General features: G+C 40.7%; 1 protein-coding gene across 16 annotated transcripts in view; it reads left to right on the top strand.

Annotated features, from left to right (window-relative positions):
• LOC121960821 (sickle tail protein homolog) overlaps positions 1–26,539 on the top strand; it is a 136,231-nt gene that overhangs the window by 92,224 nt on the left and 17,468 nt on the right. For 8 of the 16 annotated variants that reach the window (XM_088072090.1, XM_042510690.2, XM_088072089.1 and 5 more), the window contains exons 3-9: positions 7,837–7,917; positions 10,030–10,225; positions 14,263–14,461; positions 15,528–15,621; positions 21,779–22,596; positions 24,931–25,035; positions 25,572–25,621. In XM_088072090.1, the coding sequence (XP_087928216.1) occupies positions 7,837–7,917; positions 10,030–10,225; positions 14,263–14,461; positions 15,528–15,621; positions 21,779–22,596; positions 24,931–25,035; positions 25,572–25,621 (1,543 nt within the window). The remainder of the gene's footprint in view (positions 1–7,836; positions 7,918–10,029; positions 10,226–14,262; positions 14,462–15,527; positions 15,622–21,778; positions 22,597–24,930; positions 25,036–25,571; positions 25,622–26,539) is intronic. The other 8 variants (XM_088072092.1, XM_088072086.1, XM_088072087.1 and 5 more) reach the window with 3 other exon arrangements.

Raw genomic sequence — 26,539 nt, 5'->3', positions numbered from 1 at the left:
TGTGTCTGCTGTGATCAGCCTGAATGACAGATGTGCTTGATTATATTCTATGCGTCTTGTAATATTTTATTAATGAGATGCTGACAGTTGATAGTTTTCACATTTCTGGCTTGGTCTTGCGATTATAAACTTGTAGATAGTGGGCACTGAACTCCCACAACTTCTAGCTTCACCTTCACCATCAGCTTTGACTGTGGACGCTATAAAGTCATCTCCTTTTAACACACCAATTAACAAGCGAGTCCATCTCTGAAAGGTCATCTGGGGATTTGGATGGAGGGATTAGAGGAGGAATGCATTAGAAGAGGGAGGGAGAGAGGGATGTGGTAGCAATGAATGAGAATGGATGACTAGGGGATTTTGGTATAATGTCATTAAGGCTAGGGGAGACAAAGGATGATAGTCTGTCCACAGACAGCATACGGACTGAGCGCTGACTGCTTGATTGACAGGGGCTTTATGATTCAAAGTTGAGCAGTGCCGCAGAGGCACTGAGATTTAGAATCACACAGGTGTTTTTAATAAACTCTTGTGGGTTTGTGCCTGATTTTTGAACTTTTTATCCTGTGTTAAACACTTTAATCATTTAGACAGTACTAAAAGAGAGGACAGTACTGATTTAGTGTGTTGTTCAAGGACACACAGGGTTCCCACAGTCATGGAAAACCTGGAAAAGTCATGGAATTTCATCATGTTATTTTTCAGGCCTGGAAAAATAATAGAATTAGTAAAAATCAGTGAAAGTGTCGGATAAGTCATGGAATTTCTTTATGTCTGATGAAATTAACATAACATAACATAACATAATGGTAAATGTATTTTCTTTTCCAAGTTAACTGTTTACATATTGTAAACATCAACTCGGCTGTACAATAAATAATTTCAGCATCAGTGTTGCAATGCATAATAGCCACATCCAAGGATGTGCAATGTCAAGTAAAAAAACTCAAATTAACCAGCACCTCCTTGGGCGCCCAGAGGCATTCCCAGGCTAGATAAGATATATAATTTCTCCAGTATTTCTGTGGGACACAAATACTAAAAGCATCTTGCTCAAATTTGACACTTACCACATGAATGCTCTAAGAGGAATAACGTATCAGAATGAGACACGTTAGGGGTTAACAGTCTGCTGAGCTGCCTTCTTCTTCTGTTTATGTGTTTGCCATACAGATCAGGGCAGGTAATTACAGTTAGCTTTATTTCCGCTCCCCAGAGCAAGAGCCAAATTAGCATCTTAAGTGGAAAGCTGTGCTCACAACACTGGGGTTTGTGTTTAAAGCCACACAAGTCTCCACCTCCACTGTCATGTTTACATTCTTTCGCATCTGGAGAGATGTATAGAATGAGTGAATGAAACTTGTTTTTCTGGCTACTTGTGTGTTTGTTCACTCTGTGTGTTTACGTAGGAGATGATGCGTGAATACACACTGTTGTAGTCGGACCCTGGTAGTGGCTGTAGATAATCACATCAAGTTATCTTCTTGGCCTGACTTGTGGAGCACTTCACAGATATTGAAAATTATGCAGCCCAAAGCTGACAAAGATTGACATGATTGCCGAGATGCCAGAAGAATGCCCTCTTTTTTTAAGGTGAAAGTCAGGCTATGTTATGAGAAAGCTATTATAACACCAACTATGTTGATTATATAAGAACGTAGGCACCAATCAGTGGGCTTTGTGTGGGCAGACAGCAGGTGTGATGCACGATGCACTGGCAGCTTTTCAAGACTATGTCTATACTTAAATCTCCATGAGTGACACAGCAGGCTCCTGGTGGGATCTGCCATTATTCTTAACAATCGCGATTTACTTTAATCGCTCCGTCTCGGCTCCGCATGTCAGCCTGTCTGTCAGTAGCTGAGACAGGTGCCGCATGATATAACATAATCTGTTCTGCTTGGTGAAATCATGCATTGTCCTTGGCTCTGTAATATTCAAGACAGCTTGCAATGAAAAGCAGCCATACTGTGCATGCATGCTCCGACACAGATTTATCGAATAACACATGTAATAGAACTGGTGTATAAAATTTGAACATTTAATTTGGGAATGTAGACTGGCAAACACAAACCTGAGCGTTCTTCACAATGGCAGCACACTGGTTGTCAGACCACTGTTGCATAAATGTTTTCAGGATGTCCTGGGTTCGGGTCAGATTTTCTGGAACAATGGCCTGACTCACTCATGCATGCGCTCAGTCTCTCTTTGTATCCCTCTCTTTTAAACATATAACACACAGACAGCACACATTTCAACTACTTACTTTCTTTTATCATTTTTTTTGACAAGCATTATCATTTGCCTGATTGCCGCTTGTCCAACATGTATTAAACTTGACATCCTTTTAATTTAAAGCTGCCGCAAGTGGTGTTCAAGACATTTAGAGACCTTAAAGTGGCAGCATGGAAGATTTTTAGTCCTGGTTGATCGGGAGACATCTGTACTCACTGTTACTGTAACTTGTGGTAACAGCTAATGTGGTTTAATAATACAGATCATTGAGATTTGGGGGCAGCAAAACAAACTGTTGTGGTTTGAAAAAAGCAGTCAGGCAATAATTACCCTTTTTCCATCATTCTGGAGTACACAGACAGCACAGCACAGTGAGAGGGGTTGAGTTTAGCCTCACTATGTTGCAAGTGTGCAGCCTGTTGCCTTAGGTCCTCAGCAAAGGGCCCTGACACACCAAGCTGATGGTCGGACGTTGGTCAATGTTTGGCCTTCAGTAGGCATCCATCACCCTACTGTTTGCAGCCTGTCCCACACTGTTGGCCCTGATTCAGCATGTTGAATCAGCGTTGAAGATGGCAGAGCCCATCTGTGAATTTTATCACTCTGGTTGGCAGTTCAGTTCAGTGTACAAAATGAGTGTGTGGCTAAAGTCAAGAGGGCATGAGATCCAAACAAAGTCATTGAGCTCTTTAGCAGAAATAGTTTTGTTATTGTTTGCTAGTACATGATATATATAACCGATATAGAAACATATGGGCAACTAGCATTTTGAAACAGCCCTGTTGGACTTTCTCTTCTTGAATGACGAAAATAGACTACCACCGTCTACTGCTATGGAGAGTTATTTCCTCTGATGCAGGTGCAGAACATGTGCCTGTTGGTCATTGTTGTCTTTGCAGTGTGTTTATTGCAACTTTTTGGCTGATACAGAGGCGATGCAACATTCGGCCTTATGGCCACCAGTTCTTTGATGTCAGTTTGGTATGTCTGAGCCTGGACAGCTAGGTCATTATGCTGCTTCTTCTTGTTCTTGCCTATTACTCAATATATTGTCCAACAAAAGTAGTTAAAGTGACAGGCCTGGATAGTGACTTCACAGACCTTTATTTCATTGATTTTTTTTCTTCATATTTTTACTTTAACCTTTTAAAGCCTGAGCAAATTGGTTTGAGTTCTTTCAAGCCCATGCGAAGAAGGCAGTGAGCAACTTAATAACACGTGGCCCAAAAAACAGCAAGAAATTAGTGTAAACGTATAGTATAAAACAAAAACAAAAACTAACTGGCACAGAAAAAGTGCGGAAAAATTAAGAATAGATATCTGTATTTTAACGGTATATAACAACCCACTAACACTGGCTACAGCCCTTCATCGTTGCACCATCTTTGTGGGAGACATTTTCTGATTTCTTTGACATTTCCGAGATCTGTTTTCTAGACACGTTCCTTCTCAAAGGGCTCTTTTCATGACTCTATAACTTGTCATATTCCTGTGTATAAACTAATGCCGCTGTCTCAGATTCACATTCATCACAGCTGTCAGAGCAAATGTGGCGTACAGAGGGAGCCGCTGCTGAAAAAGCAGAATCACTGGCTGTATAGTATTGACTGAAGTGGAGGAAATCACTGGTGTGGAATGTACTGTAGGTGCGAGCGGGTTGAGGCAGGTTTAACGGTGCTAATCAGCGGTCGGCCTGCGGTTTTCACATCTGGAACCTAAAGCGGAAAGTGGTTGCTGGGACAGGAAGTGGCTCTATTTCTGCAATATCAGGCGTAGCAGTAATCAGAATGATGATCTCTGAGTGCATTCGTGAGAGAGAAGGAGGTAGGGAGAAAGAGGAGTTCATCTGAACTAAACTGTTGACCTTTGAAGGGGACACCTCATTTGTCAGATGTGGACTGGTGTGGAGTGGTTTAACTTAATTACCTCTTTCCACAGGGAGGCAGAAGGTCTCATTTGCAATTTCCTGCACTTTTATATGCGACTGCTTCCGCTTTATCTTTTTCTCCTGTGCAATTCTTCTTCAGCTGTCACATCGTGTCTATTAAAATATTTCCTTGTGATTTGGAAGAAGTGGAAAGCACTTTTTAATTAGCATACTTTAACTCTTCGAAGCCTGAGCGAAATGGCTTGATTTCATTCAAAGACGCAGACAGAAGACGATTAGCAACAAAATCATAATACGTTTCCCTTTCTTTTTTCCCCAGACATTTTTCCCTAACTTATTTAAAAATAATTTTCTAAATCTACCAATGTCTTACAATTTGTGCGTCATTTCTTACAACGTTGCTCATATAAATTGCACCAATGAGCTCAGGTTTCAAAGGGTTAAATACTTGTGAAAGGCACCTGAAAGCAGCACAAGAAGTGATGTTGCTCCAGGTTTCAAAGGGTTAAAGTTAAACAAAAAGTAGAAAAAGTTATATAGGTCAGGGTCCCCAAGGTCATGGAAAACCTGGAAAAGTCATGGAATTTTGTTGTGTGTAATGAAATTGTTACAGTAAAAAGTAAATGTAGAGCATGGTAGTTCGAAGGTAAAGAGCTTTTTTTCCCCCCAAACAATTGAACCAATGGGCCAACCAAACTGTCAGGTGTCACTCTGTGACTCTGTGAGCTCGGCCACACCTTGTCAGCAGACTACTTATAATGAAATAATTAAAATTTGGAGTAAAGTTCGCTAGACAATTCTGTTCATTTTAGATGTTGTAAATGGTGTTGGGAACTTTTATTACAAGTCCTTAAAAATTAATGGAAAGGTTTTGAAAATTTGTCCCTTAAAATGTATGGGGATCTGGCTTTACCTGTGATTTTGGTGCACAGGCATTTTAAGCTGCTTTCCCACAGCGCAAAAAAATCTTTTAACCCCTGCAAACATGTGGCTTTTTAATGTAATTGGAAAGGTGACAACTGGCATTCACACCAGCGTCAAATGACTCTGCAGTAGTCACAGGTTTTAATCGCCCTCGGCTCTGATCGTCAGTGATAAAAACAAAACACAGTGGTTCATGCGCTAATTTTATACCCTTTATTGGTGACATGCAATGACAGGCTGCTGCTAATTACCGTCCATCTCTAACAAAGCAGCGCTCAAACACTGTTCTAAATTTGTCTGCACCGAGTTTGAAAGAGAGACTGAATGACTCAGAGATTAATAAGAGAATAAGAATAAATAAGAGAATAAGAAGAAACCACCGGAACATTTTCACAGAACCCCACCCATGCTGCTTTCTGCTGTTTACAAACCTGTTGTCTGGCCTGTCTGTGACGAATGTTACGAACCAAAAACACTAAAACTTGTCTGCTGCAGGGCGGTGTTCACAGCTCTGCTCTACTCGCAATGGCAAAGGAGTCCATAGCCTATATTTAGCAGGTTTAACTGTGTTTAAAAAATCCACATGCACGCATTCTTTTTGATGGAAAAGTGGTATTAGTGGGGTTGTTTTATGAATTGTTTCAAGAAGTTAATACCACTTTCATAGCTGGAGCTGGAGCCAGGGGAAGCTTAGCTTTGTATATTCGTAAGACTAGCCTGCCTCCATATATTTGATAAATGACAATAGTCATGAACACTCATCAAGAAATGGAGTCTGTTTTTGTTCAACATTTATCAGACACTAGGGCAAGGCAAAATTAAAAAAATGAATGCATATTGACTTACAGTGGAATCATATTGTGATGATATGATCATTTCACGTAGATATTTCACAAAGTTACGCTCTGCAAAGGCAGTCGTAATTAAAAACTAACAATATTAGTTTTCTTTCTTCTTTTTTTTCAAAAGTATGTTATATTGATTTCAGCTGTATAGCTCTGCTCTATCCAGTGGCTACAGTATTAATTTACATCACAACATTTTTTTAATGCAGTAAACTCATAAAACATGATAGTTAAGTAAATATTTATACAGGTTGAAGTTTCAGTGCAGGCTCATCTTTCTCAGAAAATATTGGATTACGCTGCCAGAGCAGTCTGACATAATTACTACCTACAGGTGATGGAGGAAGCCAATATGATTCTACATTCACAAGGGTGACACAGTAACATACGAGAAGACAGAAGAGCGGTGTGGGAGGGCCATTTGGACCCACCACCACTGAATAGGCTCATAAATCATTCAGTGTTCAGATTGGATTTCCCAACACATGTCTGGTCTCAGGTGACACGTCAACTCCATGTGACCCCCCTGTTTTTAAAGGTCACTATCATCATGTATTAACAGTATAAGGGCACATTTTTATTCATGTATTTTTAATCTCTGGGCGCTGCAGCTGTAAGCGTATTTTAATGGAATTACAGGAGTTGAGTGATGGCTCAGCAGTTTTGCCTGCTGTGTCAGGTCAATGTGAAGATGCGTCACATACCGTAAACGCTCACACACTGTAACTCAGCAAATATCACACAGGGATGACAACAGTGATGCTTTGAATTGGTCTAGAGATACTGTTTAATATTGATGATAGCAATTAATATAATTAATAGAAATTATCAAGTGGGGGGTTTCGAGGAAATCGGTGTCAGAACTCATTAAACTCAAATAAGGTTTAAAAAAAGGTGCAGCTGGTTTATTGCCAAGTAGATTTTCACATACAAGGAATTTGCTTTGGTGTTTTGGCACACAGACGAGAAGCATAAAAATAAAATAGAAAAAGTCACTGATGAAAAATTAACATATAGAAAAAAGATTAAAAATATAAGTGACTGTTTCATATAAAAGAAATGACAGTAATAAAATTCTGAATTAATGTAATTAGTGTTTCCTGTGCATGTATTTATTTGTAGAGGCTGCCACGATATCAACATTAACCGCCACATGTTGAGTTTTTCTTTAAAAAACAACAAAAATTACTGTTTAAAATAGGTAAAATCTTATTTAACTGTAGAGCTACGTACAACATGTTCCTTTGTAATGAGTCCGCCCGCCAACAGACAGTGACAGGGCAGTAAGTTACCTGATTATTGATGGTTTTAACATTAGAGTCGAATTGTTTCGGTGTTATTTTAACTTTGTTGGGACTGTTAAACAACTCTCTCGAATATTAGCTGCCGTAGTCTGCTGTTCTGCTGCCGTGTGAGCTTGTGCTAACTGGCCAGAAGGTGAAATGACTTGTTTGCTGGGAGTAGAGCGACTCCGGAGACGGTCAATTCAATGCTGCATCTAATCTCTGTAACAGGAGCAATAATTTTTTTAAAAATATAAATCTTAAAGTTGGTGGAGCTATAGCGTGCTGCGTCTGCACTTCTGTCTCACAGCTTTGTCAGGTGTTGTTCTGCATTCAGAGCCTATTATTATGAGCATTATGACCCCCCACCTCCTGATGGAAGCTTTTAATATTCACTGTTGATCACTTCTGACGCTCCAGCGCCAAGTCGAGACAGTCCTAATAAATAAATACTCCCTGCTGTCAGATTGTGTTGAAGATATATCTGCATCTAGGTTCTTGTCTAACCTCTCTCTACTTCTCTTTGGCCTGCTGTTGACATTGATTTGTTTCCATGGTTCCTCTGTTTTGTTTGATGACCATTTTCCATCTCACCCTCCCACTGGCATCTCCTAGCCATTTGCTTTTTATTTTCTCCTTCACCTCTTTTTTCTCCCATCAGTCTTTGCAGGCCATGCTCTCCTCCCTTCACTCTGAGCTTGACATTCAGAGGTACTTGATGAAAATCCAATTGACCCACAGAGTTAGTCAGCCTTTTATCTTATCTGCACCGTGCCATTGTGTGCGTGTCAGCGTGTGCGGCCATGTTTGCATCCTCACTAACATCTGCTGTGTGACCAAAACTTGTGCCCCCTGTACCTTTTAGTGCCTGACCTGTCTGTGCCTGCCAAGCTCATTTGGCTGCCAGTATTAACCAGTTCTCCCACAAATGTCAACTGCACCAAATATATAAGGCTTAAATTCTTTATTTGTCTGTATGTGTATGGGAGAGCAGCGCGTGCATGCAGGTGTGTTCAAGATAACCTGGTGGACCCGGTCTCGTGCATTATTCCACAGCACCGCACTTCTGCCAGCGGAGAAGAGCATTTGATAAAGAGCCCAGTGTTCACTGACCTCTCAGTTCTAGTCCCACCTCGTCCTGCTGGTACAGATCACCTTACAGCGCCGCACAATAGCTGGAGACTAATCAGGCATCGTCTTATTGTAGCTGTGGCTCAAGGATGCCACGTCATGCGGATCAGATTACAGAGTAGCCAACTGATCTTTAAATCTTGATGACACAATTCTAGATCCTTAATCTGTGGTAAAAAAAAAAGGAATTTCGTCTTTAGAACCCGCGCCGTGGGTTTCTGTTTGATCTCCCTCAGGGTGTCATCATGCACTGTTTGAAAACTTCTTTTATACGCTGTTAGCGTCATTATTATATCATACCCTGGCTCATGTGGGAGCATATAAAATTCAAAAGTTGAGACTCCTGTGATTAGAGGCTTACTCACGCTCGATAACTTTTAGTTGCTGTGAAGTGTTTGTGAGACAGTACTGAGCAGTGTGAGATGTGCGAGCATGTATCAGTGAGATACAGTATTAACACTTCTCTGCAATATTGCATGAGTGCAGCAGTTTGTTTTATTCAGTTGTTGTGCTCGAGGGTGCTTTATTCCAGCTATCAAAGAATGTGTGTGACTCATAACAATGTAAGAGTGGCAGATACGGTGTTATTTGGCAACTCTACCAAATGCATCATATTTTAAAGGTCCAGTTTGTAGAATTTTGGGGAATACATTGGCAGAAATTGAATATCATATAACAAGTATTTTTCTTGAGTTTATCCTAATAATAAGAATCGTTGTGTTTTTGTTACCTTAGGATGAGTTGTTTATATCTACATAGGGAGCAGGTCCTTGCCCATGGAGATCGCCCAGAACAGACAAACCAAACATTGTCTCTAAACAGAGCCATTTGCGTTTTCGCTTAAGCCACCATACTACGAAGCCCCTCTGCAATGAGCACTGTCGGAAAAACACATATTTTTTAACGCAAAACTTCTTTATTCCATATTTAAATTATTGTTATTATTTTTTTATTGGAAAGGAAGAAACTTCTGCAGATAATTTGTCTCTCAGTAAAAGACTAGTGAATGTATGGATCCTGAATTATCAGAGAAAAAAGGTGAGCACATACTAGCAGGCACCCGGTTAGCGGCCCATCTGCGACATACCAAACAGCGTAGGAGAAACACTGGTTTGTAACATGAAACTGCTTTATCAAATATTTTTATCACTTATAATTAATGGGTCATTGGTTTTTGAGAGGAAAAGACTTTGGCCGATAATTCAGCTTCCGATTAAAACCTCCTGAACATGTGGATCATTAGTTACTGGCGAAAAAAGGTTAGCATATGTTAGCAAATGTTGAGCTAATGCTCCGTTTGTGACATGCCAAACAGCGTAGCCAGCGTAGAAGAAACACTGATTTGTAACGTTAAACTGTGTTGTACTGTGTTTTTAGTGGTTTAAATCACCAGCTCCATTTTTTATTTACTTATTTTGAGGAGGAAGAGACCTCTGTGGATAATTCAGCTCCCAGTAAAAACCTCCTCAACAATAAACAGGGAATTTAAAGTGGTAGACGTTTCAGCTGGTTGCAGTCTGCAATCCTCACCACTAGATGTCACTAGATCCTCTTAAATCTCACACTTTTTAAGGCGTTTGTTTGATACTCACAGGAAAGTTAGAAAGCTTTATGTCATATGTCATAGACTAAAAAACAAATGCATGGACTGTATAATTTTGTGTTTAATGTGTCCATGGTCTAACCCTTACCATATCATGTTTCTATGTGCCTCCCCCTCCAGAGCAGAAGCCCAAAGCACGGCCCCAGTCCGCAGCTCGGCGTCGGCGACCAGGTCGACCACCTATCCCTGGCCTCCCTGGATTCGTTGGACACCATGTCTGATGCTGACGCACCCACATCCTTCACCCGTGGCACCCGGGTTCGTGCTAGCCTGCCCGTGGTGCGGTCAACCAACCAGACAAAGGACCGCTCACTAGGTATGGATCTTTTGGGTAGAAAACAGTTGAGAAAATGTCTTATCTGGGTTAAGTTTTGTTGCTTCTTTTGGACACAGAATGTGTCACTCAGCTGTCTTGTAGTTCTCTCAAAATCCCCAGACTGCTACAGAGAATTTTTTCTATCTGAGAAAAAGGGCTCTAACTCAAATCTTAAATTGACTTTGTGAATAGAATGAGGTGAGAGTGAGTTGACTTTAATCCTCTTCGATAACCTACATTTTGCATCTTTTATAGCATAATCTTGGCACAACTTTAAAACTCTCTGTAACTTCTAACCGCACCAAGATCTCACCGTTTCACCTTGTCCAAGTCTTTCGTCTCACTCCATCTATCTCCACCTCTCCTCCCTCCTTTCTTTCTCCACCTCAGCTCACAGCTCTGTTTTAATTAGAATTCATTCCCTCTGTAGTGAAAGATTAGGGAATCCATCCACAATATGCCATCGTGTTATTGACAGGATTAGAAATGGGTCGTCTTATCAACACACATGGCGCTTCATTTGCATCCATATGCAGAAACGCTGTGAGTTGTGCAGAATTAGACTGCTGCATTAGGGTGAGAAAGTAGTGGAAGGAGTTTGTAGAAGTTCCCAAACAAAGTGTAGAGTCTGTAATTTTTCAGGAGGATAGTCTTCAAAGGTAGCTCACAACTCAGCAAGGCATCTGATGCGAGATAATAGCAAAGCCTCTGAACGGCATACCTTTTGACCAAAGTTAAAATGAATGAAACTATAGGGTGCCGTTTTCCACGCTTTTTTTGTGCCAGTAAGTGTCTCTTGCTTTGCTTGAGAAGCAGAAATGCAAAACCTACACAAGAAAACCTGACAACACTTTTTGCTTTTCAACACATGCGTGCACAAACACACACATGCACCAGCTCTGTCTTTTTCCCTCTCAAAAACATCAGGACAAAGCATTATGACAGCGGGGGGTTATGGTGTGATAAAGGGGGAGGAGAAAAAAAGGGGCACCACTAACTACAGTGTCCCTCCCACAGCCTCTCACGCACACACACAAACACACAGGCACACACTTCGCTGGGTCCCAACGGACATTTGGGGCTTCGTGTCTTCAGCTTGTACTGTAGGAGCTGTCGCATGGGCTTTTCCACAGCATCATAAGACTTAACAGAAAGCAGGAAGTCCCTAAAACCCCTAATGTGAGTATCAGAATTCATCTAGAGTGTGGCATCAAGTGTATTGTATTTCAGGTTATGTACATTTTGTGGTTTTGATATCGCATTTTTATGCCTTTTTTGTTGCATTTCGAACTTTTTGAGGATATTAACTGACAAAGAAAGTTTTTTTCAGGGTTGCGCTTAGTTTAAACTTTTGTGTAAAGAAATGGGTGATTTGAAAGCTCAGACAGTCTGCAGTGTTATGCCCATTTGGTCAGGAAACCCACTGGCCATTTGCTTCCAATCCTGAGTGAAACCAGGCGCTCAGGAATGTAACACGGCTCTTTGTTAGACTCGAGCTGTTCAACTTTGTTGCTGCAAATAAAACCGATGTCAAAGAATTCAAACCTTCATAGCGCGTGCTCAATCAATAGCGCTTTGTCATCAAACTCATTCACTTTAATTGCCAACATCTGGATGAGAACTAGCCGACTGTTAACATAACAGCTCTCAGGGGAAGGATGAAGTTATTCTGCAAATGGGCACTTTGTTAAGTTATTACTACCCAGAAACCCAGACAGACCAGAAAGAGCAATGATAGACTCAGCAATTTTTATTTCCTGGATTTGCCCTCTCTCTGTCTCACCCCGTCTCGTGGAGCATGTTGGATCTTGTATAATATTTCACCAACATCTGGTAGCTTTTACTGGCTCTGTCCTTTTATGGGGTTACACCAAGTAAAACCATTCCTCCTTTCCTTAAAACCAGCTTTTTTCGGTGCTCAAATGTAAAAGTGACATTGAAATGAAGGATTTATGTGCATCACAACTGTTGTCTCAGCATTTAATGAAACTGACATTTTGTGCGATTTGTATGAAATAAGATTTTAAAAACAATACTAAAGTTATTTTGTTCCAACAGGTAACGGTATAGTAAAAAATCTGTTCTATTCTGTTTGGATCTGCAATGAATTTGAGAATAGAAATAGAAACATGTTTTTTTCTTTTCCCTGGCATTGTTTATACAAGTGCAGTGTGGGCGTGTCCATAAATTTTGTGGGGGAGACATCTGTTTTTGTAAAGCACAGTACAGAAGCCACACCCTGGGTTCAGAGGTTCAGGCTTTGGTCTTTTTGATGCGCAACTTGCACGGTTCCACCCCGAGCGCACAGCCCTGCCTCGGCCCCAACTCACTCACTAAATATCAAGTAATTTGTCTGGAAAATACTGCATGCTGTTCTCAAACACGTGTGACACAAACAGGGGCTGAGTGGCAGGTTTAGCATAATATCACATGTCTTACAAGTATGCAAGGGAAAATCAATCAGGACACCATTTGCCACAAAACATTTTTTTTTATATCAGATCAAAGGCTTTGTTGTATTTTGGGCAACAGTTTAGGGTAAGCATTCATTCTGAATCCTAATTCAAGAGTTAAAAAAAGTTTCCCTAACCCACAAATGGTCACTTTAAAGGACAGTTTACCATCCACATGTTCAGAAACTTAGGAGGACAAAAGTGATTTTTATGCTAGCTGGTAGGGTTAGATAGTATATATGGTGAAGCAGGGGAAAATAGGGCCAAATTTATGCTGTGGTCCAGGCACTGAGCAGGCATGGCCAGACATTGTGATGTGGGCAAGGTGCCAACTGTGTTTTCACAGGTCAGGAACGGCACAGGAAGAGGTGGATATTATTTAGATCGTGCCTTGATGGTTGTCTGGGGCTTATCCAGACTGCAAAGCTTGCTTTTTTATGTATGACCAGCCCTGCTTTTGCTTTGGTTTCTTTTCTTACCTTAATCCAAAACAATCAAAAGTTTTAAAAAGGCCTAAATTCAGATTTTGACCAACTTTAACTGAGTACATTCAATGTTAGGGAGTAACTAGTTACATTTAACTTGTTACATTAATTAAATGACAAAGCAATTGTAATTGTAACAGTTACTAAGAAAAAAAAATAAATTGCTGTTGCTAATCTAAATGCTGGTAATTACAAAGGGGTTACATCTGAAAAAAAATCTTTTCAGTATAAAGTTTACATGTTGAATAAAACAATAATTCTGATGCTTCACATCTTTGCCTTCTTTTGGCAGATTTTTGGACAACGCAACATTTATGCACTTATGTTTCTTTTAAACGTCATTGCCCTGTTTTAAGTTTTGTTTAAAAAAGTTACATTACTTTGATGAAGTAATTGAAACAGCCACATGAGAGTGTAACAAACTTTCTGTAACCTGTTGCATTTCAAAAGTAACCCTACACTGCTAAGCAATCAGTCTCTAATTTCAGTTGCTATATCAGTACTTAAAAGTCCGGTTCAACCCCAAATCAGAAAACACATTTTTCTTTTCTCACCTGTTGTGTGTTGTGTGTTGGTGTGAGTTGGCGAGTGTTGGAAATATCGGCCATACAGCAGTCTGCTTTCTCTCCAATATAATGGAACTAGATAGCACTCAGCTTGTGGTGCTCAAAGTGCAAATAAATACCTGTGAAAAATTCAAGAGCAATTTCTCTTTCCATAGGTCACAACCAGGTTACTCAAGGTAATCCACACACCTTGTTGTGAGCACTTTGATTTTCTTTCTACTGAGCTCCACCCAATAACGTTATCACCAGCAGAAAGAGACATTGCTGTTGAATTTTTCAAATATACCACATGTAAGAGAAAAAAAATACCTGTTTTTGATTTAAGGCCAAACTGTCCTTTTAACAGATTGACACTAACAGGAGGACCACATTTCTGAAGCATCTGAAAAACTAAGAGTATAATCTGCGAGAGAAACAAAACAATGAGTCACTACTCATGCAAGTTGCCTGTCTGAGTCATAGGAAATGTTTTCATCAATTTAAAGTAGTTTACTTCCGGTTTATCACCGTGCTCCCCTTCTTCCTCTCTGCAGGTGTGCTGTACCTGCAGTACGGAGACGAGACCAAACAGTTCCGCATGCCCAATGAGATCACCAGCATCGACACTGTCAGAGCTCTGTTTGTTAGTGCCTTCCCGCAGCAGCTCACCATGAAGATGTTGGAGTCGCCCAGCGTCGCCGTCTACGTCAAAGACGACATGAGAAATATGTACTACGAGCTCACTGATGTCAGGTAAAAACATATGTTTGTGTGTGGTATAACACAGAATACTTCTTGGACAGCATGTATTGTGTTTTGTCAGTCTAAGTTTAACAGGGCATCCAAGGTTTGTAATAGTCCATAGTTTCAGTCTTCCTCTGAAGGTCATTTCCTTTTCCCCTCCCTGAAAACTTCCCGTCTAAACTCCCCCTGCACAGGAAGTGTCATTGCCCAGGAAAACTTCTCGCATCGCTTTTCCATCATGTTAAAACTTAGTAGGAAAAAAGTTATTTCTAGAGGAAGCCCTTTGGCAAAATGTCTTCTGTATACCCAAACAAACTATGGAGCACTCTTGAGAGACTCGGATGACATTCCTGCCTGTTGTCCTCTCTCCTCTGGTGAAAGTTTGACTCTAGAAAGTTTGAACAATGTGAGTCTTTATTTTTTTTTACTATTTGAGGTCTTTTTATGCTTTTTTCAGAGAGTAGTTTCCAAAGTATGGTGTACTGTGTATAATTTACAAGCACACAAACACACATATAAGAGCTCACTGCTTTTTCCTTTTCCTTCTGCCTTCCTGGTTTGGTATTCACCAGCGTGTCCTATCAATAATACAACAGATTTTATGTGCTGAGACGGTATACAGCCTTTGTTTTAGCTGTTTTTAAGAAAAAAAACATTACTATTGAAGATATAAGCAAATTTGCCCCCTTTCTCTCCAGAGTTCCTGTTGGAGTGCAATGTGTACTTTGTGACTAACTCTTTATCAGGGCTGTAAAAACAGAAAAAAAAAAAAAGTCTCGTGATCCGTTAAGGTTGGTACAGGTAACTAGGGTGCACAGTAGTCAGAGAGTGAGACCAGCAAAAGAAAGCTCTCAGATTATGTAGTCGAGCCACGTTTCAACACAGTATTAGTCGATGTTTTGTTAGATTTTGAGGAAATGTCAAATTACAGAGATCTGTCAGAGCCTCTGTCAGGGTATGTGCCCTTAGCAGGGCTGACGCAGAGACTGAGATCCAGGCTGAGGCAGGATCGGCCACGGTCTGACGGTGATATCTGGGCTGCCTTCTTACCCCGGTACACTTCTTCCCCTTACAGGAACATCACTGATCACTCCTGCCTGAAGGTCTACCACAAAGACCCAGCACAGGCGTTCAGCCACGGGCCGAGACCTACCAATGGCGATGCCAGGGTGAGTACTCCACTGACACCGACGCTAACAGCAGTGAAAATGATTGTCTCGTTAACAGCAGCAGCTGCGGGGAGACTTGTTGATAGAATAGTAAGCCTGGCCTCCAATTCTTCTCATTCTCACATCCTGTTTGTTAAGGGAAGGAATGTCCCCCTGCCTCTTCTTAATCTGTTTAGAGGAGGTCTCATATTGTTCTCTCAGGGGCCTGCGATTGGGCCTCGCCTGTAACGCTCTGATGCAGCTTGCTTAAAGGACAATTGAACTCAAATCTCAACTATTTCCCTACTTCACTCTCCCCCCAATATCAGCCCTAATCTCTTTCTCTTGTTCTGATTCCTGCATGTTTGTTTCCTGCTGATGTAACAAAAGTAAAGCCCCAAAGAGCCCTTTCCTCAAATGTTCCGCCTCAAATCCACCTCTCTAATCCGCCTGACCCTCTATCTAACCCGCTGCTCCTCTCCGCCTGCCGCAGATTTCCAAGTGGCGCCGCAGCCCCAATGTGATACTGTGAAATATTACATTAACCTTAGCTATAATTCCATTGCCACATACTGCATGTGTCACATAAGTGTAAAGTGAAATTGATAATGTTTAAAGGAATGATGAGGCAAACATGATGATGGTGTAAGAGGTCCCGGTTCAGATGGCGTGATGACTTTGAGGTGCAGCAGAAACTGTTTTTATTCTCCGTCGATGAAAGGAGAGTTGCTCCGGCTGGCTTTCTGTGATGGGGTCCTTCAAGGGGAAGTGAACAAAAGACATTTGAGGAGGAAAAAAAGATGGCAAAAAAAGATACAACTGAAAAAGTGAAATAGGAATTTAATAGCGCAAACAGTTTAAGATTGGGAAAGGTCGCAAGCTGGCCACAGCTGAAGAACATTAATTGTGTGGAACAGCTTTTCACATCCCCATTTTTTTTTCTTTACAGAATTGCCTGTTTAAGACTGGCACTTGCTGAATCAGCGGGATTAAAAAATATAACTTGTGCTGGATGATACATAAAGCGAGGAGAAGCAAGGCGACTTTAGAAGGGCTCTTGTGCAAACATTGTGAAATCCAGGCATGACGTAGTGATATGCTCAAGTAGATTGTTGTCATGAACACTTCTGTCACTGTTTAACCAAGCAGCAATTGACACAGATACGAAGCTGGTTGTGGGGCGTGGAAGCCAGATTAGTGAATGACACAGGATTGAACATTTGAAAGAAATTTGTTCAGGGTTCCTACTGATCCTTAAGAAGTCTCAAAAGACATTGAATTAATTAATCTAAAAATAAAGCTTTAATTGGTTTTAAAATGTCTTAAATCAATCTTCTCAAAGTCTTAAAAATGCTAAGAAATGGGAAGTACAAGTTTTATGTTTTGATTTTTTTTTCCGAAAATCTCAATAATTGGTAATATCTTTTTTTTGTAACTAATTTACCAAATACTCTCATTAATGTCACACAAATCAGGATAGAGGAGTTAACAACACATTATACCCTTGATGACACAGGGGAGTTTAAAGAAGATAATTGGCTCTTTAACCAAGTGTCTTTACCGTTGCACATGGTACAATGCAATGTGTACGAGGCTCTGTGCATTATATGCAAAAAGTTGCAACAGGAATCAAGGCAGCACACGTGTGAGAAACACCACATTTTTTTGTGTTTGTTTTTTATGTTACTACAAACATTTATTGCAAACTTTTCTCTAATCCTTTATAGTTCATGTCAGTTCATGTTTTTATTCTACTGGTAAAGTTGGTCTTCAGTTTCATTTCAAGTGGCATTAAAATAGTCTTAAAAAGTCTTAAATTTAACTTCCCTTAAGATGTAGGAACCCTGTAGTTAGATCTCATTTGCATTAAACCAAAAATATGTATTCTGATGGCTGCCCTTTCCCCACAAACATATTTGCAAGTTTTAAGGGAAAAGTTCACCCAAAAAGACCCATCTTAAAAAATACAATATTTTTTAGGTTGCTAAAATACACTTTGTTGCTGACCCCCATGCACAGCCGTGCTTAGCTTCCGTGTTGGCCTTCGTCGTGCTGGCTGTCATTTTCTGTATGTAATACACTGACTATGGATAAATACCCTGTATAACCCCACTTCAAAAAACAGAACTATCCCTTTAACACTCAGACACAAACACAGACATCGTGTACTCCAGTTGTAAGCAGTGCCTCTAGTCTTGGCAGCTGTAAAGCTCAGACTGAAGATTTTTTTGTTTGCCTTTTAAAGAATGTATGAAAGAGACAAAAAAAAGTCTGTCTACGTTTTAGCAACACCATTTAATAATGAAACAGAAACCCTGGCACTCAAAGCAAAAGGGCAAATACTACAACTTAATGAGCTGTACACCTGTTCAAACACTTTTTCAGGGGGGTTCACTTCACATCTGTTTGGGCTATTGAGTGTCCTCTTGTCTCGCATGCAAGAATCCCCGGCTACGGATCACATCATCTGCAGTTACTTCTGTTATTGATCTAAGTCTCTGGCCAAATAGAGCTGTCTCTGGTTATGAAAACAACAGTCTTATCTGTCAGTAATTGATTTAAGGTGGGCAGATGTACACGGTAACTGATAAGTAACTCGACACGCTGAACAGGCAGCAGACTGTTAGAAAACAGACTTGTTTCCCTCCGTTTATACAATCTTTTGTCACATTTTATCGAATTAAAAAGCAGCTTGAAATATTTATCAGTAATCGTGTAAGGGATTTTGCCTAAAGTAGTGCTTTGTACTCATATAGTCAATAGTGGCTGTCAGAAGGGATGTTATGTACACATTGCTGGAGGAGATATTTGGTAAACAGACGGTTTAGTTATTGGCTAACCTCTGATCTGTTCTCTTTAGGGCAACCCACCTAATTTTAGTGTTTATTTTTCCGGTTTTTACACACAGTTATTATAATTAACAGGGAGCTCCCATCTTCTTTTCAACACCATTATGTACACAGCAGCATAGTACTACATATACAGCAATATAACCAGCTATTTAACCCTTTGAAACCTGAGCAAATTGGCTTGATTTCTTTTTCTTTCTTTTTTTTGAAGACATGGGGAAAAAGGCAAGGGGGAATTTGGAAAGAAATTTCCCCGCAGATTGTTTGTTTTTGTTTTTATACTTTCATTTTTCTTTATCTTTCTCCCTTTGTGTGCTAATTTTCAGGTATTTTCTTGTACTTTTTTATTATTTTTTATTGTGTTTTTGCTAATATTGTGGTCATTTCTTATCAAGGTGCTCATTGTTTTTTTCCCATGTTTTTTAAAGAAATAAAGCCAATTTGCTCAGTTTTCAAACCTTGTGTTAACAATGTTAACATACTAACTGCAGTCTGTGAGTCAGCTTGGGGACCCTTTCCATCCCCAACATGGCAGGAGATCCAGGCGACTTTGTGCGCTCCTACCAGACATGCTGCCCTCATTATTGGGAGCTTAAGAGCATGGTGAAACAAAGAGAGAGTCAAACTCAAACCAAATGTTTCTCAACACGGCCTCATATGGTCTCATGTTTATTTTCAAACTCTTTGCTCCTCTGTTTTGTCTCAGTGCAGAAATGTACAGACAAATACAGACTGTCTTTATTAAGTCAGTGTATTGTGAGGTTATTTTAAGAACGGTCAGTCTTCCAAAGGTGTAACATCTGTTTGTGGATTGACAAGTGGTGCCTTTTGGCCCAAATTGTTCCTATGAGGCTGTGCTGGGATTGGTAAAGCAGTCAGAAGTGTTGTCTAAGGCTCCAGAGAAATTCCTGCACAATAGGGCAACTTCTCTTTTTATACATGTAGGCACCTCGGATAGTCATTAGGGTTTGATGACGGTCTGCAGGGGCTCTGTGCAGCTTAGATTTCCTATTATATGTTTTGTTGCCTGGTCAGACTTGTTGCTGCCATATTTATGAGCTGTGTGTGTTTTCACTGCCAGCAAGTTTCTTTTTTCCCCTTTGTTATCACAGCCAAGCCTGAACCCTTTGTTACTGTACACTTTGAGCAGTTGTTGGTATCCAGTTCACACACACACGCACTCACACTCACACCTATTTCACACCCACTGTATTGTTCTCGTAGCTATATTAATCTGTATCAGCGCTTAACAAAATAAATAAAGGCAACACAGAAAGAGCACAGTGCCACAAACTGTACCTGAAGTTTGTGAAAGAACTTTGCACAAGGTTTCGACTTGTCTTCTTATGTAGGTGTAACCCATGAGTCATACCTTGAAGGAACAATTGCTTGTTTGTTTGACAGCAATAGAGGGTTAGACAGGAAGAGAGATGAATTGGATTGGGCCCTGCATGCGACGCTGCTCAGCTCAGTGTTATCATACCCGGCAGCAGATCACATATCCACAGGTTATATCACTGTTTACACACTATATTTCAGTCGCCCTAGCTAGCACAGGGAAATGTTTACTTCTATGGAAAATGAACTAAAGCTTGAAATAAACCTGGGATATTGCAGTCATTCTGCCTTTATGAATTCACAAGTTTTTGACTCAAACAAGTCTACGCCCATGATACATTGGTGATAGCAAGACAATGTAACTTTTCAGGTGATTATAGAAAACATGTACATATTTATATCTCAGTTTTGAAAGTTTTGACTCAAACCAGTCTATGGCCACAATATACCTGTAACAGCCAGACAATGTGACTTTGTTTGTGGCCACAAGTGACTAGTAGGATTATGGTAAATTATAAAATGTTAGCTACCGTTAGGTACAACAAGCTATTACAGCAACAAAATCTCTAATTGTATGTGTCATCAGGGTCTGTAATTTACACATTTCCTATTCATTGTTTATGTAATGCAATGCATTCTGGTAGTAGTAGCGTTGAGTTTCAAGAGACGGGGCATCTGCCCTTCATTTGCATAAAGTTGAATTTAGTCTACTTTATGCAAATCTGTGTCTGTCTGGTTTGACTCGCCTCTGGAAACGCCTGAAAAACATTTTAAATTTACCATTGTTGATCTAAAATGAAGACAGATTCAGCAATTGCATGGCAAATTCCTTACCTCAAAAGTTTTTAGAGATCCAATTTGATAGGCTGTTCTCGTAATGTAAGAGAAAGTTTACATCTAAGCCAGTGTGTTGGATTGCTTTTAAATCTGGAAGCAGACAGCCTTACAGCCCTAGTGGTATGCTCATAAAGCTCAATGTCAATAACTACCTGTGGACAGTGTGGCATAAGTTTATTAAATTGTGAAAACATTTGTTTTTCTGCTTGGCTTCAACTCTTTAATTGTAAAAGAAGGAATGTGTTACAGTCTCGCTTTAAGTAAGCCGTCAACATGGAGGTCAAGGAAGTTATGCAGAGATTTGACAAAGCTGTCAAGAAATGTGATAAGACAATTGAAACTTGTCGTACTTCACACAGCATGTGGCTCACCACATTAACCAGATTTCCCTCTACTTCAACTGTGTTCCTGCAAGACTTTCACCTCTTTGCTCGTAGTTTTACCACCTACAGCCTCCGCCCTCATGTATTTTCTGTTAACCTGGAAAGCCGCTCTTGTTATATCAGGTTTATTGTATGTTAGCCTTCAAGGGTCCTTTATGGGTGGTCGGGCTCGGATTAGCTGGCTGTTTAAACAGACTATGCTAGACAGGTCTTGTTGAAAATTAACCATCTTCTAGCCCCAGAGGTACACATGTAAATTCTTTTAAGGAGGCCCCAGTTTTACCTCCAGGAGAGCATTCACAGATTTGTTTAAAGTTGAAAAAAGTAATTCAGTTCGCCTTAAAACTACAGACTTCTCATCCAAGAAATAATCTTTATGCGTAGTAATATTGTTTTATAGAAGCCTGTGGGTGTAACACTGAGGACTTTGAATGAAATGCTGCTCTGTGTACCAGGGGATAGTAGCATTGCGAGTAACTATTTTCTGCTTCTGGAGAAACTGCTGACAGTCTGTTTTCTTTGAAAAGCAACAGTGTAAACTGAGTTAGCTGAATGTTTTTGTTTCAAGGGCACTTCAGTCCAGAAATACAGGATATATACAAAATAAACAGTAGCTGAAGCTCTCAAGCGGGCAGAAGTATGCAGTCTGTTTTACTGACCAATCTTGAAACTCAGCTTGTTTTAACTTTTTATGAATTATGTGAAGTAGTAACCAGTTTTTATGTTTGTTAGCGCATAATAAAATACCTATGATTTTTTGCTTTTTTACAGATGCACAGTGAGATGGTGCATGGCACTCGCGATGGGCCGCACCCTCTGAGACAGCCCCCTATGGGTCCCCCACCACACCACCCAATGCAGGGAGCACTTCCCCCGACTCCCCACTCCATGCCCCCGTCCCCCTCCAGAATCCCATTTGGCCCACGGCAGGGCTCTGCACCTGCCAACGCCACTATCCCAAGGGACCGGTTGTCTAATGCCAACCCTCCGGCCCGCTCTATCTCACCCTGTCCCAGCGCCATCTTGGAGAGGCGGGATGTTAAGCCAGATGGGGACATGGGCGGTAAAAGCCACACTCTATCCAGGGGAAATGAGGGGTTATATGCTGACCCATATTTGCTCCAAGAGGGAAGAATGGGCATGGCTACTGCCCACGGGCCACATCCCAATGCTGGGCTTGATGGTCCAGATCATGGCATAGGGGGATTTCACCGTGCCTCCATCCGATCCACGAGCTCTTACGGCGGGCCGAGTCCCACAGACTCTATGGATCATCCCTCGCTGTACAGGCAGAAGTCCAGAAACAGCCAGCTGCCTACTTTGGGATCCAAGACCCCTCCGCCATCCCCTCACCGGATGGCTGAGGTACGGATGATTGATATCCATGGCGGGCCTCCACATGGCGGTCCTCCTCATGGTGTGCCACCTCATGGCGTTCCCATGGAGAGAAGCTCACCTGTGCGCCAGTCCTTCAGGAAGGAGGAAGTGGCAGGGACCAAGCCACGGAACAACATGGGATCACCTGTAGTTTCAGACCTCCAGGGACACCTGCAGGGGCCCATCCCAGCTGCCACTGATCATCAGACACGGTAAGCACAAGGGGACCGAATGTTAGATACAGTGGTGAGACTGTCATAAAATATGACATCAAAATATGACATTGCATGGGAGCATGGACTAACTCTGCATCCCAGTTTCACCCTAACCATGAGCTGCTGATTGTCAATCCCTGGCTCTGACCGTTTCATCATTTCACCATGACTGAAAGCAAGAATATAACCCACCGTGTCACTGTCTTGAGCATCAAGATCTGCAAATTAAGAAAAGCAGACTAATGCACATGATTATGCATAACTTTGGTTTGTGTGTATAACCAGTTCTGCTTATGTGACCATTGTTTTCACAGTCTCTATTCAAACTTTGGAGCTCACAGTGTTGATTATTACAGCGTGTAGACCCACACAGAGCTACCATCATTGAAACAGTATAGTATCTGGATACCCCACTAAGCCACTGTATATTTTTTCTGTTATTCTGCGAGTATTGTTCTAACAACAAATCCTCTGCAGAGTCTATTCAGTGGGGATAATCCAGCAGACATTTTGGTACCTGGTTTAGGTTTGTCCACTCAGACTGAGAGCACATAAACATAGAAAGAGGGATGCTTGCCACTTAGCCAGACAAACGTGGTTTCACTAAAGGAGGTTACAGAGGCTATGTGCGTACCTAGAAAAACCAAAGAAAATATTGACCAGGTTGAATAAGTATTTAAAATGGTCCAATCAGTCAAACATATCAGGCTAGACCACCTGGGCAGCCCAAAACCCCCATTAGAAATGCCCTGGGAAAAGAGTGTTGGAATTTGAATGGTCAAAGTACAGTGCTTAACTTTCAAAATAAACATTGTCCCAACACTCAGTGCTCTCTAGCTGTCATAGAATTTATCCTATTGAAATATGCTGTATGACACTGAGGTTTGGCACTGTTGTGTTCACATAGACCCATAGACCAATCCAGCAGCATCCAATCAACTTGCAGGAGAGAACCATAAGAACTTAGTTACTGAGCGCCAGTTAGAAAAAGGGATATCAATAATATATGATTATGTTAACTTCGTTCAATCACAGGCAGCCAACAAAAAACTGAATCGCAGTATGCAAACCGTGCATATTTGAAGTTGCACAAAGTTGAGGCTAATGTTAACATAGGTTGCGAGCTAATGCTGAGCTACATTAGCCTAATATCTAAGTAACTTTTAAGAAACTTTCTTTTAACAAATATATGCAGATTTTATAAAGCAGTCATGTTTTTTGTAAATGTTTCTGGTGTTGAAATTGCACTACATTTGTTTAAGAGAGCAGTAGGAATTGCTTAGGACTCGAAACTCAAAGCTTAGTATTTGCAACTCAACTTGGACTTCAAAGCAATGACTTGTAACTTCACCTGGAATTAAATCTTATGTCTTAGGATTTTAAAAGTAGCCTATGTTATTTAAATACACCTTTATTTCGTGAATCGGCTAACATTAATGCTGTTCATTCCAGCAAGTCGGCTCTTAAGTCCACAGATCTACTAAGTTTGCATCAGTCTATCATTCTGACAGCATTCAATCAATCACATTACGACTTGTTTAGGACTCAAAACTTTAAGTTTAGGACCTGGGACTTGACAGTCTTGACATTGGACTTTACTCTGAGCTTCAGTGCAAATAATTGATACTTACCTGTGACTTGCAAAACAATGACTTGGCCCCATGTCTGCATAGACCTTGTGTCTGTCTATTGTCTGTAGCACAGCTAAAACCACCCCGTGTCCCTCACTGTGTCCTCAGCTGACCCCGTATCCTTCCTCAAGATAAATGATCACATCTGAAACAAAAGTTGTTCTCTTTTCCAACCTCAAGGCTTACCAAGCAATCTCAGTGTAAGGTCCCCCTATTCACTCCTCTGGTGTTTGGCTTTTCTTGAGGCAGAGATTGTCCTTTTATTCTCTTCTGAGCGGCCACCACTTGTGACACCCTCTTGTTTTATTTAAAAAACAATACAACTTGAACACCCTCCGTTCCTTTTCTGCTTTCTTGAGTCGTCCATCTTGTTTATCCCATTTGAACTCAAGTTTTATTTTTATTTTTTTGTGGGAAGACTGAGTCAAGTGTTGTTGCACTGTTGTAATTCAGGAACTTTTTTATTTTGGACCAAAGTCAATAATAACTTAGGACATAATTGCAAATCAGTTGCAAAAAATATTCCCCACTGTACAATCCAGTGAAATAACAAAATAATTCATGGACAGGTAATTAAAAACAATTGATTATTCTGTTACAGTCTCCCCGTTTCCATTCTGAGCTAATATTTGCTCTCGTGGCAGCTATAATATCCAATAGGCCTCCGTGTTGAAAGTAGAATTTTCTGATGTTTCTGCAGAGTGCGAATGAAGGCTATGGAGCAACAGATTGCCAGCTTGACTGGTCTTGTTCAGCATGCACTTTTAAAGGAGCCAAACTCTAGTGGCACCAAGGAGCTACTAAGGTAAGCAATCATAATACAGGAAAGAGCGAGGCATCAGGGGAAATGGAGTTTCAAGTGAAAAGCCTGACTATCCAGCCAGAGCCGAAAAGATAAAGTATCCCCTTTATAATAGCCATATCGAACCCTTAACGCAGGTTAAATAGCATCTGGTAAAGAGGAAATAGATTTGACTTTGATATTGAAGTCACTTGCTCTCTAGCTAAATGGCCACTGTGTATGATTTATGTGGCTGCATTTCAACTCTTTGCATTTCGATCTTTTCTGTGGAGACCTTGTGTTAATGTTTGCTTGACAGTTTAAGTCTTAAAGGTCTGTGACTGCAGTGAATTTGTATGTTTTATGCTATGTTGAACACTGATGAAGCTTGTTAACATCATTAACATCATTTTAACCTCTCTGGTTTGTCAGTCTTTCCCATCATACCTTGTTGCGCTGTGTTTGTTCTTACTAATACAAACCTGAATATCTTAAGTGCCCCAAATGTTGATTATTTTCACAACCAAATCCTGCTCTAATAATTTTTTCTCTGGATACAGTGAGAGACCACCGAAGACATCATCTCCAGCCCACAGTGCACATAGCTCAGGTTAGTATCAGTGAGTATGTTTAAATGCACAAAATAGTCCAGTTTTTGCCCTTATTCCAAAAAAGACACTATTCCTGCTAAGCTATTTACATGGCTAATGAAAGTGTATCCTGTTTACCGCAGCCGTGCATACTCTGGTTAATATGCCCTGTTGTTTATCGCATCAAAAGATGGAAAAGTCAAACAGTTGGAGCCACTTGTGATTTTGCTTCTTTGCATCAATGTAGGATTTTTTTCACAGTTTCCTATGAGTGCAAACACAGTTTCCCTCTTTCATTCCTTCAACCATCTTCTTAAAAACCTGTTGACATGCAGGGCTTTTGTAATGTTTGAAAGCAGGTGTGTTTCTTCTTCTAACCAGAAATGTTGGCTTTTCTGCATGCATCTCTACCCCAGTATTACCAACTGTTTGCAAGTTGGTTCGTGTACATGTGTCCATGACAACACAGAGCCGACCATAAACAGATTACAGGCTGTGTGTCGCAAACTGCAGTAAAAACCCAAATTTAGATGCATACACTGAATTCACTGTATACATGTCCAAATAATGCCGTTAAAACCCAAATGAAACCTGAATATCCCACGTCTGATTTGGAAAATGCCAAATTTAGTAAACTGCCTTGTTTGGAATATCTAAACAGAATATGCTGTTTATATGACCCACATCAAATGTCAAATTCTGCCACATTAGGAATAGTAGGGGAATAATGGTGTAACCATAGCCATTGTTATTCTGCTCTATTTCATTAACTTTTTTTTTCTCTCTAAAGAGTTTTAGCGCCGCAATGTCTTGTGCAGACAAGCCCACACATCAGTGTCAGTCAACAGTCTGCAATGAGCAGTGCTGGAGGGAGGGAAAACAAAGTCAGGCTTCTTTGCTTGTCATCGGTTCATATTTCCCTACACTCCTTTCCCCCG

Source organism: Plectropomus leopardus, chromosome 21 (assembly GCF_026936395.1).
Source record: "Plectropomus leopardus strain MGB_pleo_1.0 chromosome 21, ASM2693639v1, whole genome shotgun sequence".
In the NCBI taxonomy this organism is placed as follows: domain Eukaryota; kingdom Metazoa; phylum Chordata; class Actinopteri; order Perciformes; family Serranidae; genus Plectropomus; species Plectropomus leopardus.
Note: the sequence above shows the minus strand (reverse complement) of the source record. Positions and strands in the feature narration are given on the sequence as shown.